This window comes from Urtica dioica, chromosome 1 (genome assembly GCF_054948205.1).
Source record: "Urtica dioica subsp. dioica isolate 48M chromosome 1, U.dioica_male_clone48M_v1_H2, whole genome shotgun sequence".
Taxonomy (NCBI): domain Eukaryota; kingdom Viridiplantae; phylum Streptophyta; class Magnoliopsida; order Rosales; family Urticaceae; genus Urtica; species Urtica dioica.
This window is the reverse complement of record NC_142756.1, coordinates 9798652-9819019: the sequence shown is the minus strand read 5'-3', so window position 1 is coordinate 9819019 and position 20368 is coordinate 9798652. Positions and strand designations below refer to the sequence as shown.

At 43.1% G+C, this 20368-nt stretch overlaps 1 protein-coding gene across 1 annotated transcript; it reads right to left on the bottom strand.

The window, feature by feature from the left end:
- Positions 1-5375: 5375 nt before the first annotated feature.
- On the bottom strand, positions 5376-19844 carry LOC149407092 (uncharacterized). Its single transcript, XM_089618631.1, has 4 exons — positions 18798-19844; positions 7588-8751; positions 6646-7470; positions 5376-6314 (listed from the first exon to the last, which is right to left on the bottom strand). Exons 1-4 carry the CDS (start codon positions 19842-19844, stop codon positions 5376-5378), a joined length of 3975 nt encoding a protein of 1324 aa, XP_089474757.1.
- Between the last annotated feature and the right edge of the window lie 524 nt (positions 19845-20368).

The window sequence follows — 20368 nt, the reverse complement described above, 5'->3', positions numbered from 1 at the left end:
GGTGTCAAACTGAACTTCACCTTTCCAGGCCGAGTCAGTTAGGATTCCTACTTGAGTGGAATTTGAAACGACACTGACACCTCATTGCTATTAATAAATAGGGCTTTTCGCATTCTAATCGATTCGTTCGTTTTTAATCCCTCGAAGGTCCAAAATCAAGTATCTTTCGTTTCGTTTCTCTCTTTCTATTTTCTCTTGTTTTCGTTAGAGCTTATCTCTCTAGGCATTTACCCTACTGGTTTTTCCTCGGCTTTCGTCCGAGTTACTCAAGAGTTTTCATAGATGTCTATCCAAAGCACTCCAGAAAAGCTTGATGAGACTTCTAAGGACCTCAGAGGTCCTACCACGGTTTCTGAGGATGAACTCGTCGGATTTTTCGACGAATATGATATTCCTCATAACGTGGCCTTAGCCCTCCCTGGTCCCAAGTTTACAGCTTCGGACACCTCTGCAGGCTATTGTTGCGTATACGAAATATTTTTCAGGGATTGCGGGCTTAGATTTCCTGTGGACCCTTTGCTTTTAGAATATCTGGAAGCCCTAAAAATATCCATTCCCCAAATGTGCCCTAATTTCCTTAGGAAAATCTCTGGGTGGATTACCTTAGCCAAGGAGAACGAGATCGAGCTCACGGTGGCCGACCTGGTTCGCTTAGGTCATATCAAACGTAACTCCAGACTTACCCCGGTTACATTTTATCTTACTAATGCTGCGGGTCGAGGTGTTTTAGAGGGGTTACCTGAGAAAGATACCCACTGGAGTCGGAGAATATTTTTCTTCGAGATAAATGAGCATTCGGTTGGCTCGTTTCATCAAAGGTTACGCCTTGAGTGGGCTTCTACTCCGGGTATAGAATTAGGATTTGTCACTTGCTATTGGCCTCCTTATGATATATCAAGAATTAATTCCTGTGATTTTTTTTTTTACAGCGAAAATCACGGCGCCCAAGGTCGACGCCGAGTTCCTAGAAAAGCTCGAGGTGTTGCGAACTGGAAGTGCGGATTGGAAACACTTCAATTCAGATCGTTTCGTCGAGTCGGGTTATTGGATCCATCCTGAGATTGATCGAGGTGTTCCTGGTAAGTACAACCTATAACTTGATCGAACTCGCAGAAAGTGTTGTATCGAAATGTTCGTTTCATAAAATTTTTTAACTATAGGCGGGGATAGCGAGCAAGGTGACATGGATGCCGAAGTTTACTATGTGGCCGAGAAGAAAAGACTTCGTCAAGTCAAGAAGAATGCACAGAAGGGTGAGGTACCCCAAACCACCGATGGTTCGGCCGCTCTAGAGCGAACGATGGACAAGGAGGATACTCGTGGGGCGAGCTCGCCTGATCCACCTGATGGCGTTGGAGTTGAGGGACGCGTTGAGAGGAGTCCTCAACCTGTCCGGGCTGATTCCGAGGTGGCGTTGCGGTCGCATGTGAGTGCTGTGAAGAGGAAAGCCGGGGTGGTTAAGCCGACTCCCGAAGTCGAGGTCGTGGCCAAGAAGGGCAAAGGAAAGAAGCCTTCGAAGGAGGGTGTTTTCATCTCGGCCGCCGAGGTGGAGAAAGAGGAGAAACGGGCTGCCAAAAAAAAGAAGAGGGAAAAGGTCGGTTATGCGGGAAGTGGTGGCGAGGCGACTGCCGAATTGCCGGGATCGGTTGTTCCAACTGAATCCGCCAAGAGTGACGGGGTGGTGGATACTGAAGGGAGCTCGCCCCCAAAGAGTGCTGCTCCAAAGGAGAAGGGCGCGATGATTGGTCCCAGCGAGCTGACTTCTTCGGGTCCCACATCCCCTGACCAGGTGCCTAGATCCGACTCAAAGCTGAACAAAGTGGTGATTCACTTTGAGCGTAACCACCCCATCTACGAGGATGGCAGTTCGTCAGCCTTCTTGATGAGGGAGATCAGGTACCCCACTGCGCCTTTGGGCAAAGTGAGGGCTCTGAGGGGAGCCAACATTTATAGGGGGATGTCTATGGCGGCCATGAAGGTATCATCTTTTCTTGAGTTGTTTGTATATTATCCCCATTTTTTTTTTACCGTTGTTGATTTCGTCTGGTGTTTGTCTTAATAAAGTATCAAGCCGAGATCAACAAGGGGGTTTATGCTTATGAGCACAAAATTCGAGTGGCGGAGAAAAGGAGTCGCGAACTGGAACGGTCTTTGGAGGCTTCGAGGGGGCGTAATGCCGAGGTGAAACCTTTGGAAAAAGAGATGACCGGGCTCAAGGGCGAGCTGGCGTAGAAGGAGGACGAGCTGAAGCATGCTCGACTTGATCAAAAGATGCTCCGCGACCTTGGAATCGAGGCCCAGGCAGCTCGTTCAGAGTTGTTAGAAAAGGAGCGGTAGCTTAGCGTTGCTGAATCAGAGATCGAGGAGTACCGCGATCGGGTCACTTCGCTGGAGTCGAGCAACAAGGATTTGAGTGCCTTTGCCAATCGAGTTGCTGCTGACTTCAAGCGGGCTAATGCTCTTATCGCTCAGATGCAGAAGAGTGCCAAGATGATCAAGGTTCAGGCTACTCGATCGGGCCGGAAGGCAGCCTCTGTGAAGTACCAGAGCATTATCTCCAAATACCAGGCTCACCTCGCAGCTCGTGAGAAGAAGGCTGTGATTGTGCGGAAGCTTGATCAGTGCCGTGCTGCGGCCGGGGTGCTGGAGGACGTGGTGGCTGGCGAGCTCGACGATGCCACCGAGGTTCTTCAGGAGGCGAAGGACGATATTGCCAAGTTCACCGCGGATTTTTCCGCCGAGCTTCTCCCCGACCTCGCAGGTGCGGAAGATGTGATTTTCACTCCGTACTCGGAGCAGGTTTCTCCCGAAGGCGGCCCTGAGGATGTCTCGGTTGCGATGGACATCGATCAGTATGGCTCGAATGCTGGTCTGACTATGGCGGGAATTCCTGAGGGGGCCGAGGTCGTCCAAGATGTTCCTGAGTCCGGAGCCTAAGGGGGGTTTCTCAGTAAATTTCAGTTGTTCTGTTTTATTTTGAATAATTATGGGCCCTTTTGTTTTTGGGCAAGACTTCTGCGTTTTTTTTCTTTGTAATAATTATTTGCTCTGATGATTTCGGCCGTGGGGTCGCTTTCACCGAGCTCGTACTTTTGTTTGACTCCGGGGTCGGAGTTTTAATTTGACTTTTATGCATTTATGATTTCTCAAATTTTTGCTAAGCCTTTTTATTTCGACTGCTCTTATGTAGGATAGTCTGGATCCATTTGTTATACATGAGGAATTCTTCCCCATACGTATGTATTAATTAAGTTCGTTGAAGGCGAGCTTTCAGTTCGCTCAATATTCTGCCGAGCTGATTGATCAGTCTGCTGCTTAGCCATTTACAAGATTTTGCTAAACCTTTTGGCAACATTTGGCAGATGATCTATTGTATCAACTCGACCAATTCTTATTTGTTTTTCTCGGTGAGTTTTTTTGCTGGTTATGGGTTGCGTGGGAACTGCTAAGCGTTTTTCTTATGATCGTGTCATAGGGTAGATTACGAACTGGATAATCAATCCTATGCCGAGAATGGTTCAGGTTCGCTCGTCAAAGAAACTGTTTTGGTTCACAGTCGTTTCCCCTTTTTTTTTTGTGATACGTTGTGAAAATTCGCGTCCCGATTGTGCTTTATGTGTATCTGAATCTCCGAGGTGCGATGCCTTTATCTCTGCCCGCTGCTCGATGTTCATCGGACTGAGATGTATTCTGATCATATTCTCGATTTGTGACGTATTATTTTGTATATCGGTTTTCAAGAGCGTGTGAATGATCCTTTAATGAGGTATTCAGACGCTTTGATGGCCTCGATGCCTATGAGAGGTGTTTGCGTTTTATTTTTATCCCATCTTAATTTTCAGTATTTCAAAGGGATCCCATCTTAGTGTTACCCAATCATACTGAGAGCCTCGATGCTGTGAGGATGTCAAGGGTCCGTCCTTGATCCTGTGAAGGTTGATGACTCGGTCGGTGGTGAAGGGGCACCAAGCGGAGTCAAGAGTCCGTTACTCATTGTTTGTCGCGTTACAAACCTCGTGTTTAAAATTTTGGATGGGGCTGAGCCTTGGAATCAAGGTTCCCTACGTACCCAATGAATGGGATCAAGCCGTAACGTAGTTCGATTGGGGGTTCTACGTGGTTTAGACGTAGTATTTTTTTAGGTTTACGATGTTCCAAGACCTTAGAACGGGTGTTCCATTCAGAGTTTCTAATTTGTAAACTCCTGGGTGAACCATTTTTGTAATGCGATAGGGTCCTTCCCAATTTGCTCCCAATTTTCCAGCGTTAGGTTCTGCTGTGTTCTGGAATGTTTTCCTAAGAACGAGATCCCCTACTATGAAGTGGCGGAAGCGTAGGTTTTTGTTGTAGTGCCTGGCGATGCTCTGTTGGTATTGCAACATTCTGACCATAGCTCGATCTCTTTTTTCCTCGATGAAGTCGAGGGAATCGGAGAGTGCCAAGTTGTTGGCATCTTCATTCTCGCGTGCACACATCGTCCTTATGGTTTGGATTTCGTGTTCTACATGAATGACTGATTCGACACCGTGCACTAGAGAGAACGGGGTTTCTCCAGTAGGGCGCTGAGGACTGGATCGATAGGCCCAAAGGGCTCCCGGAAGCTCGTCAGCCCATCGGCCTTTCTTAGCGTCAAGTCTTTTTTTTAAAGAGTTTACGATAGTTTTATTGGCGGCCTCGGCATGGCCATTGCCTTGTGGATATCTAGGTGTAGACATTCTCAGCTCTATTCCGTGGTCTGAGCAGAATTGTCTAAACCTTTTTTATATGAATTGGGAACCATTGTCGGTAACGATCTCTTGTGGGGCCCCATGTCGACATATGATGTTCTTCCATACGAAGGTTTGAACGTCGATATCTTTGACTAGGGGTAGGGCTTTGGCCTCCATCCACTTAGAGAAATAGTAGGTGAGGACTAATAAAAACTTTAATCCCCCGGGGGCGGTAGGCATTGGTCCGACGATGTCCATTGACCATTTCATGAATGGGTATGGGGACGAGATTGAAGATAGCGCCTCGGCGGGTTGCTTTATGTTCGGGGCGTGCCTTTGGCACTTGTCACAACGTCGGGAGTTTTTTTTTGCAATCTTCCATCATCGTTGGCCAATAGTATCCTTGCCTTTTGATTTTTATGGCCAAGGCTCTTCCCCCGGCGTGGTTCCCACAATCCCCTTCGTGGATTTCGGAGATAATGCGGGCTGATTCGCTCTTGGAGATACACCTCAGATATGGTCCAGCGAAGCTCCTTTTAAAAAGAACATCGTTGATGATGCAAAACCTAGCGCAAATCTGTTTTAATTTTCGCCTTTTTGACTTGTCATCGGGCGCGTTTCCCTCTTTGATGTATTTCAAGATGTCGTCCCTCCAATCCCCCACTTCTATTTCATTATTGTGTTAATGCTAATGGCGATAGAAGGTTGTTTAATTGATTCGACCGGAATGATTCTAGTAAGTCCGGGGTTCGACGTCGAGGCCAGAGCTGCTAAGGCGTCGGCGGACGTATTATCTCCTCTCGGGATCCTTGTGAGTTTGAAGGCTTCGAAGTTCTTTGCGAGGTCCCGTACTATCTTCACGTAAGCTTCCACACGTTCATCTCTCGTTTCGAATTCTCCACTAAACTGGTTAGCAACGAGTTGAGAGTCGCAATATGCGCTTACTTTTTTTGCCCCGCAGGCTTTAGCTAGTTGCATACCTGCGATCAGAGCCTCGTACTCAGCTTCGTTGTTTGATGCGACGAAGTCGAGTCGGAATGATTGTTCAATTACTTCGCCATGGGGTGACACCAGATGTATCCCCACGCCGGAGCCTTGTTTTGATGAAGCACCATCTACGTTCAAAGTCCAAACACCATCGTCGGGGTTGGTCTCGGTCGCATTTCTTGGCAATTCCACAAGGAAATCGGCAAGAACTTGTGATTTCCCACACGTCCTTGCTCGGAATTCGATGTCGTACTCGCTTAACTCCACTGCCCATTTAGTCAATCTTCTGGATTGATTTGGACTGTGGAGGAAGGTTCGCAGCGGCTGTGTTGTCATTACGACAATCGTATGTGATTGGAAATACGGCCTTAATTTCCTGGCTGAAGTGACGATGGCTAGTGCAAGCTTTTCCATAGCAGGGTACCTTGTCTCGACGTCGACAAGAGACTTGCTGATGTAAAATACTGGTTTCTGGTTTCCTCGATCCTCTCGAACCAGAACGCCGCTTATGGCAGCATGCGACACAGCCACGTAGAGATAGAGTGGTTCTCCAATTGCGAGTTTTGCGAGAAGCCACGTAGAGATAGAGTGGTTCTCCAATTGCGGGTTTTGCGAGAACTGGGGGTTTGGCCAAGTATTCTTTTAGCTCACGGAATGCTTTCTCACATTCGTCGTTCCATTTTGACTCCTTGTTTGATTTCAGGAGCTGGTAAAAGGGTAAACATTTATCCGTCGACCGGGAAATGAAACGATTAAGGGCAGCTATACGGCCTGTGAGCTTTTGCACCTCTCTCTTACTTCGGGGAGACGGCATTTCGCGCAATGCGCGGATTTGGTCAGGATTCGCCTCGATTCCTCGTCGCGTGACCAAATATCCTAGGAATTTTCCGGAAGATACTCCAAACGAGCATTTCTCGGGGTTCAGTTTCATTTGATATTTATTTAATACCTCGAAACATTCTTCCAAATGTTCGACGTGATCATCCTCTCGGAGTGATTTAACTAACATATCGTCGATGTATACCTCCATATTCTTGCCAATTTTCTCGGAGAACATTTCGTTTACGAGTCGTTGATATGTGGCCCCGGCATTTTTTAGGCCAAAGGGCATTACTTTGTAGCAATAAGTCCCTCTGTCTGTAATGAACGCCGTTTTTTCCTGATCGTCTGGATGCATAAGGATTTGGTTGTATCCTGAGAACGCGTCCATGAAGGAGAGCATTTTGTGCCCAGCTGTGGCTTCGACCAACTGATCGATGTGTGGTAAAGGGAAGCTGTCCTTGGGACAAGCTTTATTGAGGTCAATGAAATCGATGCATACTCTCCACTTACCGTTTTTCTTTTTTACTACTACGGTGTTGGCTAACCAATCCGGGTATTTTACCTCTCGGATTGACCCGGCTTTTAGTAGTCGCTCCACTTCGTCGTTGATCACCTTGGACCTGTCGGGGCCGAGTTTTCGACGTTTTTGTTTGATGGGTTTGAAGCTAGGGTCAACGTTGAGTTGGTGAGACACAACGTCGATGCTTATGCCTGGCATGTCTTCGGTGGACCATGCGAATGTATTTTTATTTCTTTTTAGGAAGGTTATTATATCTCTTCTTACTTTTCCTTTGAGCTCGGATCCGATCCCAACACGGTGATCTGGGTTAAATCCGTCGAGCTGTACCTGGGTTGTTAACTCGGGACGAGGGAAATCTTGTTCTTCCAAACGTTCCTCCCCTCCCTTTGTGTCTTGCAGGGTGGAAATAGTGGTTCCGACAGTCGTTAATTGCTATGGGACACCGTTCAACAATTCTGTCTTTATTTTGTGGTTACTCATGTAACACATTCGAGACGCTTCTTGGCTTCCACGGATTTCCGCGACCCCATTTGGAGTGGGAAAGCGAACACATTGGTGGTATGTGGACGGGACGGCTTTCATACTGTGAATCCATGGCCTCCCAAGTATTATATTGAATGGTGATGGACAGTCGAGAACCACGAACTCGACGAGCTTATTAATTCCGGCTGCTTGGACAGGGAGTTTGATTACTCCCATAGAGGGCGTTACCAGGCCGTTAAAGCCGGTCAGCTCTGTCGGTTCTCTTTCGATGTCGGTTTTGTCGATGTTCATCCTATTCAGAGTATTTCTGAAGATCGCGTCCACTGAGCTTCCTCCATCAATCAGGATCCGAGACACAATGCAGTTTGATACATCTAGTTTGACAACCAGGGCATCGTCATGCAGAGCGACTAGCCCTCTTACCTCACTTTCCTTGAAGGAGATTAACACTTCGTCTTCACCTTCCGTGGGAAGACTAGTAGGGGTGTTCTTTAGCTGACGCTGGTGAGCCTTTATGGAGTTGATTGATTCCCTACAAAACTTTGAACCTCCGATAATACAATCGATTCTAGGTTTTGTTTGTGATTCGGGTTGAGTATCCTGCTCATCACTTCTTCCCCTTTTACGGGGAGAAGGGTTTCCTCGGGGTTGTGAGTTGAAAGTCTTTTTCTTTGGAGGGGGTCCCAAGTCAATTCCTTTCAGCTCCCCTTTAGTGAATTTTTCCGCCAAGACCTTTCTCATTGTTTCACAATTGAGCGTACTATGGCCGTTGCTTTTGTGGAATTCGCAATAAGCATTAGGGTCTCTAGTCCATTTCTTATTAGTGCTTTCGCTGCGATTCCCATCGTTCACATTAAACGCGAAGCCTGGTGGGGCCTCTACTTTCTTTGGGATTGTATTCCCTTTCATGTTGGGTCCTACCCCCTGCGAGTTCCCGGGGATTAGATTTCCCGGTGTACTCTTCTTGATACCATGCTTCTTAGCCAGGAAACTCCTTTCTTCTTCGGCTCTCGCGAAGTATGATGCGCGATGAATCGCATCTTCAATGGTAGGCGGCCTGTTGACTATCATCTCTTCTCGGAAACGAGAATCATGCCACATTCCGTTTTTCAGAGCGGTCAAAGCCGAATCATTATCGATGTTCGGGACTTTTGCCATGATGCTTTTGAAGCGAGTCATGTAGCCTTTGAGGGACTCAGAACTGGTTTGTTGGGTATTCCACAGGTCTGCCTGTTGGAATCGATCTAGGGTTTAAGAAAATAATTAACGCTTCGGTAAGCGGCAGAATTTTAAAAATTTTCTTTTACAAGTAAAACAGTTTTTACTAACCTAGACAAGTGCAAGTACATGTAATTAAAAACTATTATGAGTATAGAAGTTTACTAACCTTTCTTGAAGCTTGAACTTTGTAGGAGCTTTTGGAAAGTTTGCAACGCTCGTCTCCTCGCAGCACGTCTCTCTTTCTTTCCTCGGCACCTCGAGCAACCACGATAGTTTCTATCACTAAATCACTCGAAATAAAAGGAATCAGTGAGTGGGCACTTTTAAACACTACGACTTAAGAACGAGTCTTGAAGTCGCAGAGCTAAACACTAGGTCGAGTGAGGACCTAGGTGCCAAAATAAGAAAAATCGAAAATAAACTAGAGAGAGAGAGAAGAGGGGCGGCAACCACAAGTTCTAGAGAGAGAAGCTCTCAATCTCTAACTTATGTGGAATGAGAAAAATGAGAAGAATGAGGCTCCTATTTATAGGAGAGGTCTTACCTTCAATAAGGTAGTTTCCTCTTCTATATAATATCACATATTCATGAGCCAATTTCCTCTTTTCCTCTATGACATACTCGGCCAAGGTAGGCTTCATTAAGCCTTGGATTTGTTTCTTATTTTGTTCCATGCCTTGCCTTTTATCTCATGTGGCTGAAGTTCCTTATGCATCCTTAAGCAAATTTGTTTCCTCTTTTTCTTTTGGCAAGTATCTAAATACATTTATGCACAAAATAAACTCTCTTATTTCTCTATAGGGTAGGCGCCCAACATGTCTCTAGAAGGAGCTTCTAGAAGCTTCTTCATTTATTCATGAGAACATGAAAAAGGCCCATTAAGAATTTTCAATAAAACTCTTATGAAATGAAATCAACTCACAAGGCCCAATGATCAAGTCATGGCCGAATGACATTAATTCATCAAATGAACTTGTCAAAAAAATTTATTGACATTCATTTCATCCTATGTCTCAAAAGACAAAAATACCCTTTTGACAATTTTCGTTCTTGTTTTGACTTAGCTTCCAGTTTAACTATTCCTATCGATGTGATTCGTGACAGTGACCTCATGGACCCAAATGAACAAAGCTTGAGCTAAACACTTGGACTCAAAAGTTCACAAACCTTTTCCAAGTTTAGCTTAATGCCAACTGACTCCACTAAAGAGTTGACACTGGAAATCTCTCGGTTCAAATGAATTTGTTTTCTACTCAAGAATTCGACCTAATTATGATGAGCGGATCCACTGAATATTATCTATGTTTACCCTTCATGAATGTCATCAGCTAGTCGGGATTTACTAAATTACCATTTTACCCTTCTAGCTGTTATTTCCTCAACTCCTTTGTCGCTTGTGAATAAGTTAGAAACAATGTATTGACGAGGAGCTAACAAGTCACATTGTTTCATCCAAAAGAGTCAGGACTCAATTTGGACACTGGCCAGTTCATTTATTCACACTCCAAGGAACAAAGCATGAGGTGACATACATTACATTTCAGCAATCTTGTACATGAATTCCATATCTATGAGAACTTCACAAAGTTACTCATGACATTCTCACAACTTAGTACTTCACCAATAGGCCCTGTTCGGAATCACATAGTGAGTCCGAACTCTGACTTTCTCAAATGAGAATACTAAGGTGTGAAATGACATGTCTCATTTCAGAGTCCGAACTCTGACTTTCTCAAATGAGAATACTAAGGTGTGAAATGACATGTCTCATTTCAGGATTAAGGTAAGCATGATGCAATTCATACATAGTGACTTCGAGACATAAGAGGTTAAATGGTTTGTTCTTATCTTGTCTCTAGAAGTGCACTGGTCAATTCAGTACCTTCGGAAGATACCTAGAAGAACTATAGAGTCTCCAACTCTCAATGCCTCATAACCAGACATCATAGATTCTTCTAACAATCGTACTGAGGTCAATAGTCCTTTGACCCTAAGATTGCGAATATATCGTTTTAAGCAAACTACGAAGAGTTTGTTCATGCAAATCTACATTTGTCTCTTCGTAAGTTGTTAGGTTTTTTATGGACTAAAAGACTATGGTTTTATCATAAAGCTTCAGACAAGGAAGATTGAATGAACGTTTCAACTTTTTATTAATGAATAAGCAATTACAAGCAAGAGTCTTCGTAAGACTATATGACATCAAATGTACATAAATAGACACTACTACTCTTCTTGTGGGCACCATTGACAACAAACTCCCACTTGACTCAAAGAAGATGTGAGTAGTCCTACATGCCTAATCCCTCTCGAAGTTGGTCGAAGACCATGTTCGCTAGGGTCTTGGTGAATAGATATGCCAGAGATCTACTTCACCTCCACGTCTCCGCGCTGCGCGATCTCTCGAATCAAATGGTATTTCCTCTCAATATGCTTAGAGCGCTTATGGCTTCGAGGTTCCTTTGAGTTAGCGACAGCCCCACTATTATCATAATAAAGGGTCATGGGCTCGTCGACGTTTGGAACAACTTCCAAATACTTAAGGAATTTTGTAAGCCATACACCTTCTTTGGATGCTTCACAAGCAGCCACATATTCTGCTTCCATTGTGGAGTCAGCAATGCAAGATTGCTTAATACTCCTCCACACAACAGCTCCACCATTAAGGATGAACACAGATCCCAAAGTGGATTTCCTGGAATCCTTATCCGCTTGAAAATCGGAGTCGGTATATCCCGTCATAGTTAGGTCAGTACCTGAGTATGTAAGCATCAAGTTCCTAGTTCTTCGAAGATACTTAAGAACATGCTTAACAGCAATCCAGTGCTCGGGTCTAGGGTTGGATTGGAAACGGCTAACTACGCCAACGGCGAAACAGATGTCAGGTCTAGTGCAAAGCATGGCATACATGAGGCTTCCTACGGCAGAGGCGTAAGGAATTTTCTTCATGTCTTCAATTTCTTGTGCAATCTTGGGAGACTGGTCCTTAGAGAATGAAACTCCATGCCTAAAGGGTGTTTGGCCCTTCTTGGAGTCTTGCATCGAGAAGCGATCCATTACCTTATCAATATAAGATGCTTGAGAGAGCGACAGGGTCCGGTTTTTCCTATCTCGAAAGATTTGGATCCCCAGAATGTACGCGGCTTCTCCTAGATCCTTCATATCGAATTGCTTTGCCAGCCAGACCTTAACCTCAGATAACTTACCCACGTCATTACCAATGAGTAGTATATCATCGACATATAGTACCAGAAACACAACTTTACCTTCGTGTATTAACTTGTAAACACAAGGCTCATCTATTGACTGTTCAAAGCCAAAGCTTTTTACAGTTTCATCGAATCTAATATTCCATGACCTAGATGCTTGCTTTAATCCATAAATGGACTTAAGCAACTCACAAACCTTGGTATCTTGACCTTCTTCCACGAAACCGTCTGGTTGAGCCATGTAAATGCGCTCGTCAAGATTGCCATTCAGAAAGGCTGTCTTGACATCCATTTGCCAGATCTCATAGTCGAGAGCTGCAGCTATGGATAGGAGTATGCGGATGGATTTAAGCATCGCGACTGGCGAGAAGGTTTCTTCATAGTCAATCCCTTCTTGTTGGGTATAACCCTTCGCCACAAGTCGTGCTTTAAACGTCTCGACGTTCCCATCAGGACCCCTTTTCTTCTTGTATATCCACTTACACCCTACGGGTTTAATCCCTTTAGGAAGGTCTACAAGTTTCCAGACATTGTTGACATACATCGAGTGCATTTCAACTTTCATGGCGTCAAGCCAAAGGTTTGATTCAGAACAAGCCATCGCTTGGCTATAGGAAACGGGATCATCCATGTCAGAGACGGCTACAAGAGAGTCTCCATAAGACATGTACCTGTCAGGCTTTTGAGTAGCCCTCCCACTACGTCTAAGTACTACTTGACGAGATTCTGATGAGTTAGGTTGTGTTTTAGTTGGGGTAAGAACAGTTCTTACAGATGAGGTAGAAGCTTCCTCACCCAACTTTTCTTCAAGCACAATTTTGCTTCTAGGTTTTGCATCCTTCATAAAGTCCTCCTCAAGGAAACGAGCATTCGTGCTAACGAAAGTCTTATCATCCTCGGGACTATAGAAAGTAAAACTTTTGGTTTCCTTTGGATATCCCACAAACAGGCCCAATTCTGACCTACTAGCCAACTTGCTAGTCTTTTGCCTCAGCACGTGTGCAGGGCAATCCCAGATTCGGATGCGGCCAAGATTCACTTTACGGCCAGTCCATCGTTCATAAGGAGTACCAGGAACCGTTTTGGACGGAACTTGCTTCAGAATATAGGCGGCTGTTTCAAGGGCATATCCCCAAAAGGAAAGAGGGAGTGATGAGTAACTCATCATTGATCTAACCATCTCCATAAGAGTTCGGTTTCTTCTCTTTGACACTCCGTTTTGTTGAGGCGTGCCAGGTGCGGTAAGCTGAGAAGCGATACCTTCTTCTTTAAGAAAGTCATCGAACTCTCCAGACATATACTCACCACCTTGATCAAATCGAAGGGTTTTGATCACTTTGCCAGTTTGCTTTTCCACTAAAACCCTAAAGACCTTAAATACGTTAAAGGTCTCGGATTTGTGTTTGAGCAAATAGACAAACCCATATTGTGAGTAATAATCGGTGAAGGTAACGAAGTATTCGTATCCTCCACGTGCCTGTTGGTTGAGCGGACCACATACATCAGAATGTACTAGTTCCAGCAACTCAGTGGCTCTTCGACCCTTATCAGAGAAAGGTTGCTTTGTCATTTTTCCTTCTATGCAGGATTCACGAGTAGGTAGTGAACCTATTGCAGAGTCTTGGAGTGGACCGTCCCTCACAAGTCTCTTAATCCTATCTAGACTGATATGACCAAGTCTCAAGTGCCAGAGGTATGTTGATTTTGTTAGATCGGAGGATTCAGAAAGTTTGATCCTCTTTGACTCCCTAATTAGATCGTTATCTATTTCGGTGTCTAAAAGAGAAGGTTGAGTGGGATAGATGTAAAAAAGAGCATTCTTCATACATGCATCAGTGACAAAAGAATTATCAGGAAACGAAATACGAATTCCATTCTTAATGAACTTTAAACAATAATCTTGCTCACGAAGACGAGCAACGGATATTAAGTTCTTCCCAAAGGTAGGAACAAAATAAACATTATTCAAGTTTAAAGTGTGGTCTTCAAAAGACGGCGTCACGAATCCCACAGCCTTTGCAGACACCAGGCTCCCATCACCCCATTTGAAACAGAACTCTCCTTTCTCTAAGCTTTTGGTTTTCTTGAAACCATTTAAGGAACAACAAATATGGTTAGTAGCAGCGGAGTCAAGAATCCACGTTGATACATTATCAGCTACTAAGCATGCTTCGGTAACAAGTACAGTACTATGTTCCTTTGCTTTGAGATTGGCAGGACAGTTCTTTTTATCGGCCTTGTGAAGTCTCTTCTTAGTTCCAGAGGCGGAGGCTTTTTGCTCAGTAGCATGTGCCTCTCCTTGATTCCTCTTTCTCTTAGTGAGACCTACAGCAGTGTGAAGTTCCTTCATAAGCTTGGTAACAGTGTACTCTAGCTTGTTTATGGAGTAGTTCATCTTGGAGGTATCAAGAGATGCGGGGAGAGTTTCTAAGATCATATCTATGATATTCTTCCCATCAATCTCAGATCCTAGGATTTCCATTTTATTCAGAAAACTAATGATCAGTATCATGAAGTCTCCAACAGGAGTCCTAGCCTACATATGACAGTTCATAAACTGTCGGACTGCTTGTAGCCTTGTTTGACGCCTTTGCCTTCCAAATATCTCAAGGAGATTGTAGAGCATTTCGGCGGCAGTCTCGATGTCGCGATGTTGCTCTTTCAGCATATTGTTCATAGATGCCAAGATATAGCACCTCACAATCTCATCGGATCGAAGCCAGGCCGCTAAGGCGTCATTGTCCTCTTGAGTCGAATCATCATTCGCCAGAGGAGGACACGGGGTGGTGAGTACCCATTTGTGCTTGGTAACGGTAACTATTATGTAGAGGTTATGTTTCGAGTCTACATAGTCTTTGTTTACGAGTTTGTTCGAGGAAAGGATAAACGAGAGAAGGTTGAGAGACATATTGCCTATATAAGTTGAAACAAATTTATGATTAGTCTTTGGTTTAGGATTTAAGTTTTATTAAGACTTTTATAAAATCCAAAGGTGTTATAAACCAAACGATAATTTACTCCCTCAAGAGAAGGCCGCAAAAAATCTCCTTTTATAAGTAAATGACACATCATTAATGCTAAGCCAAGATGTCAATACATCAATTTTGACTAGCCACCTTTTAAATTGGTATGATCACTCACATCCTTTCGCAGAGCCTCAATGGAGGATTACTAGGGATTGAGCCTAAGTGTGCAACCAACCACTTAGTCCAAAAGGTCAACTTTGAAAAACAATCCCCCAAGGGAAGGCCTTGCCATCATCGTCTCACTCTCGGACGTAGCTCATTGAGCAATGATCGAAGCAATAACGCCTTGGAGTACTCCCATTTAAGTGAGGGTCGCAAGAGCGGCTCTTAGTCCCACGTTAATTGCTTCTTTCATTAGTGTTGGGGATCGTGGGTTACAAACAACAAGTATAACCCTCCCACTTAGTTTTTGGAGTTGGTTCATCGACTCTTATAAGTTCGGAAACAAATTTCCTAGTTAGAGAGCGACAGAGCGGACAACTAGAAGAGAATCCTAGATCGACATGTTCAGAGTAGTATTAGTGCATAAAGGCACAAGGTACATACTCGATCTTTTCCTATTTTCTATTTCGGGAAAGTGCATGAGAGAAGTGTGAACTTCAACCCACTCGAACACTTGAAAGTTTGAGATTACACATCTTTTTATTTTTCGGCTTGTCTACAAAGAGACCTCCCACTCAAATTTTCAAGAGCATATAGATTTTGAACATATGTGATATAGATATAGTTTTGAAAACATTTTGAAAACTTATTTGATTTGGATGACAAAATATTTTTCAAGTTTGAAAGTGAAAACGGTTTTTCAAAATTCAAACTAGTTTTGTAAAAACTCAATTTCAATTAAACTTTCAAAAATCAAAACATTTTAATCTTACACATCATGTTTATAATCATATGAAAAACATTTTTGCTCAAGAAAATTTTCTCATTAGAGTTCTATAACTCATGGTAGTGGGGTCTGAAAATCCGGATTTAAAAAAAAACTGGACTTTCGGAACAGCCGCGCACCTCGGAGTAAAATCGCCATATCTGGCGGCTCCAATGTCCTTTTGAGCCGAAACTGGTGGCATTGGACAGAGGACAAACAGAGCTTTAATTTGATTCAAGAATCACTAAATTTAGATTTCTGAGCAGAGAGATATGCCACTTTTAATGCGGGTTTACTCCAGCTCGAAAAAAAGAAATAATTAAAGCTTGGTCCTTTTTAGGTGCGAAAAAGAATCGAGTGTAACGGAACGTTTTATGAATGTTGTTAAAGCTTTTATTTGTGTTTTATTAGCAAGGTAATAACATGGTATAAAATAAATAACAAAATGTATAAAACGATTCAAGTAAAAATAAGAAACTAACAAGACAAGAAAACTAGTCACAAAATTTTACTCGAAATTTCTCAAACCTTTAAAACACGTTTTTCAATATAAAAAATTAAAAACTTTTAGAACTGATTCTAATGTGTTTTAAAAACATCACAAACTCATAGAAAAACAACATGATTTTTAATTTAAAGGCAAGAGCAATAAATTAAAAAAAATCTAAGATAACAATTCTAACTTGTCACAAAATTAGTAAACTTTCGAAAACGATTTTCAAGCTCATATTTTTAAATACATGTACATGCTAATCTTTGACCATGGCTCTGATACCATTTGTTGGAATCGATCTAGGGTTTAAGAAAATAATTAACGCTTCGGTAAGCGGCGGAATTTTAAAAATTTTCTTTTACAAGTAAAACAGTTTTTACTAACCTAGACAAGTACAAGTACATGTAATTAAAAACTATTATGAGTATAGAAGTTTACTAACCTTTCTTGAAGCTTGAACTTTGTAGGAGCTTTTGGAAAGTTTGCAACGCTCGTCTCCTCGCAGCACGTCTCTCTTTCTTTCCTCGGCACCTCGAGCAACCACGATAGTTTCTATCACTAAATCACTCGAAATAAAAGGAATCAGTGAGTGGGAACTTTTAAACACTACGACTTAAGAACGAGTCTTGAAGTCGCAGAGCTAAACACTAGGTCGAGTGAGGACCTAGGTGCCAAAATAAGAAAAATCGAAAATAAACTAGAGAGAGAGAGAAGAGGGGCGGCAACCACAAGTTCTAGAGAGAGAAGCTCTCAATCTCTAACTTATGTGGAATGAGAAAAATGAGAAGAATGAGGCTCCTATTTATAGGAGAGGTCTTACCTTCAATAAGGTAGTTTCCTCTTCTATAGAATATCACATATTCATGAGCCAATTTCCTCTTTTCCTCTATGACATACTCGGCCAAGGTAGGCTTCGTTAAGCCTTGGATTTGTTTCCTATTTTGTTCCATGCCTTGCCTTTTATCTCATGTGGCCGAAGTTCCTTATGCATCCTTATGCAAATTTGTTTCCTCTTTTTCTTTTGGCAAGTATCTAAATACATTTATGCACAAAATAAACTCTCCTATTTCTCTATAGGGTAGGCGCCCAACATGTCTCTAGAAGGAGCTTCTAGAAGCTTCTTCATTTATTCATGAGAACATGAAAAAAGCCCATTAAGAATTTTCAATAAAACTCTTATGAAATGAAATCAACTCACAAGGCCCAATGATCAAGTCATGGCCGAGTGACATTAATTTATCAAATGAACTTGTCAAAAAAATTTATTGACATTCATTTCATCCTATGTCTCAAAAGACAAAAATACCCTTTTGACAATTTTCGTTCTTGTTTTGACTTAACTTCCAGTTTAACTATTCCTATCGATGTGATTCGTGACAGTGACCTCATGGACCCAAATGAACAAAGCTTGAGCTAAACACTTGGACTCAAAAGTTCACAAACATTTTCCAAGTTTAGCTTAATGCCAACTGACTCCACTAAAGAGTTGACACTGAAAATCTCTCGGTTCAAATGAATTTATTTTCTACTCAAGAATTCGACCTAATTATGATGAGCGGATCCACTGAATATTATCTATGTTTACCCTTCATGAATGTCATCAGCTAGTCGAGATTTACTAAATTACCATTTTACCTTTCTAGCTGTTATTTCCTCAACTCCTTTGTCGCTTGTGAATAAGTTAGAAACAATGTATTGACGAGGAGCTAACAAGTCACATTGTTTCATCCAAAAGAGTCAGGACTCAATTTGGACACTGGCCAGTTCATTTATTCACACTCTAAGGAACAAAGCATGAGGTGACATACATTGCATTTCAGCAATCTTGTACATGAATTCCATATCTATGAGAACTTCACAAAGTTACTCATGACATTCTCACAACTTAGTACTTCACCAATAGGCCATATTCGGAATCACATAGTGAGTCCGAACTCTGACTTTCTCAAATGAGAATACTAAGGTGTGAAATGACATGTCTCATTTCAGGATTAAGGTAAGCATGATGCGATTCATACATAGTGACTTCGAGACATAAGAGGTTAAATGGTTTGTTTTTATCTTGTCTCTAGAAGTGCACTGGTCAATTCAATACCTTCGGAAGATACCTAGAAGAACTATAGAGTCTCCAACTCTCAATGCCTCATAACCAGACATCATAGATTCTTCTAACAATCGTACTGAGGTCAATAGTCCTTTGACCCTAAGATTGCGAATATATCGTTTTAAGCAAACTACGAAGAGTTTGTTCATGCAAATCTACATTTGTCTCTTCGTAAGTTGTTAGGTTTGTTTATGGACTAAAAGACTAGGGTTTTATCATAAAGCTTCAGACAAGGAAGATTGAATGAACGTTTCAACTTTTTATTAATGAATAAGCAATTACAAGCAAGAGTCTTCGTAAGACTATATGACATCAAATGTACATAAATAGACACTACTACTCTTCTTGTGGGCACCATTGACAACACTGCCATGGTGGCCTCGTCTTCAACGAGCATAGAGTAATGCTTAAGGAATTCGGTAGATAGTTTTTGAAAGCTGCTGATCGAGCCTTCCTCAAGCCTGGAGAACCAATCTAAGGCGGCCCCGGTTAGGTTCTCGGCAAATAATTGACAATATCCCGCCTCGAGTTCGTGTTCATAAAGATGAGCTCGACCCATGGCAATTCGGAAGGCTGTCATGTGAGATTTGGGATTGGTCGTACCGGAGTACTTAGGGAGTCGGACCTTTCCCGCATCTCCAATCTTGATCCTACTAATCTCTTTTGAAAAGGGAGTTCGTCCTGTTTCAGCTACTAGACGGTCAATTTCAGGGGCCGAGCTAGTGGCAGAATGCATCTTGGAGTGAATAGCGCGGAATTTGTCATCTACCATTTTGCGAAACAACTCCATTTCGGTCAGCTCGGGCCTGGCGGTCACGAGTTCGGATCCTTCTGGGGTCACAAAAGTGACGGCAGCAGCAGTACTAGTGATAGGCTGGTTTTGCGCTGGAGCTTTGTTTGAGCTCGCAGGAGGATCAATTGACGCGGGCAGTCTGGCTGATGGGATTTCCCTCTCATCAGCACCATGCGGACGAGGTGCGGGCTGAAGTGGCGATCCTCCCGGGGGAGGAGGAATCCTGCTGGAGCTCGGCAAGGATCCCGGGGTGATCACCCCGGGACAAGAATACATCCCTGGTTGAAACACTGGGTATGAAGATCCTATCCCTGACGGGGTGACCGGGATCCTAGAGACATCCAAACTAGTCACCGTCGGGAGAGCTCGATCCCCTATCTCCAGGCCGACAGGTCGAACTGACGAGTTCGCGATTTCAGCTGCAGCTTTATCGGCTGCGTACGCGGCTCTGAGCGCGGCCTGTTCGGCAGCCAGCGATTCCAAGGCAGCCCGGGTAGATTGCTGGAATTCTCTATTCTCGGTCGACCCAGCGACCAGAGTTTCCAAAAGAGATTTGATCTCGGAGGTAACCTCTCGATTCATCTCATTTTGTTCATTTTCGTTAGCCATACTTCGTGATTTGAGCTTAACTCAATTCTTCGAGGTTAGAATTCTTGATTTCGAGTAGTTCCCACAGACGGCGCCAAATTGTTGATGTCGAAATCTGGTCCTCAACAATCACGATACTATATATATATTATCTAGAATATATCGTCTTATTTATGTGACGTGGATCTCAAGGATTCGTCGTAATTAGAATTGAATTTCAGAGGAATCACGATGAATGACAAAGGTAATAATAGAAAATAAACTGGGAAAATAACTTCTTTCTTTATTGATCACAATCGAGTACAGAACAACAGAATATATTTCGGGAATACAGAATATTGAAAATATAAAAAGAGTGTCGAAAAATAATGTGCCTCGTGAAATCTGCTTTTTCCTTTATTTATAGGTGAGATCGTTGCTCTTCTTCCGTCGATCTGGTGGACACGTGGTCGGTCTGGAGCGTTCTGCGATGCTTCACGCGGAGTAGTTTGTCCTGTTCCTTCGAAGGTTCAATATGAAGACCGCTTCTTCCGGACTCGCGAGAT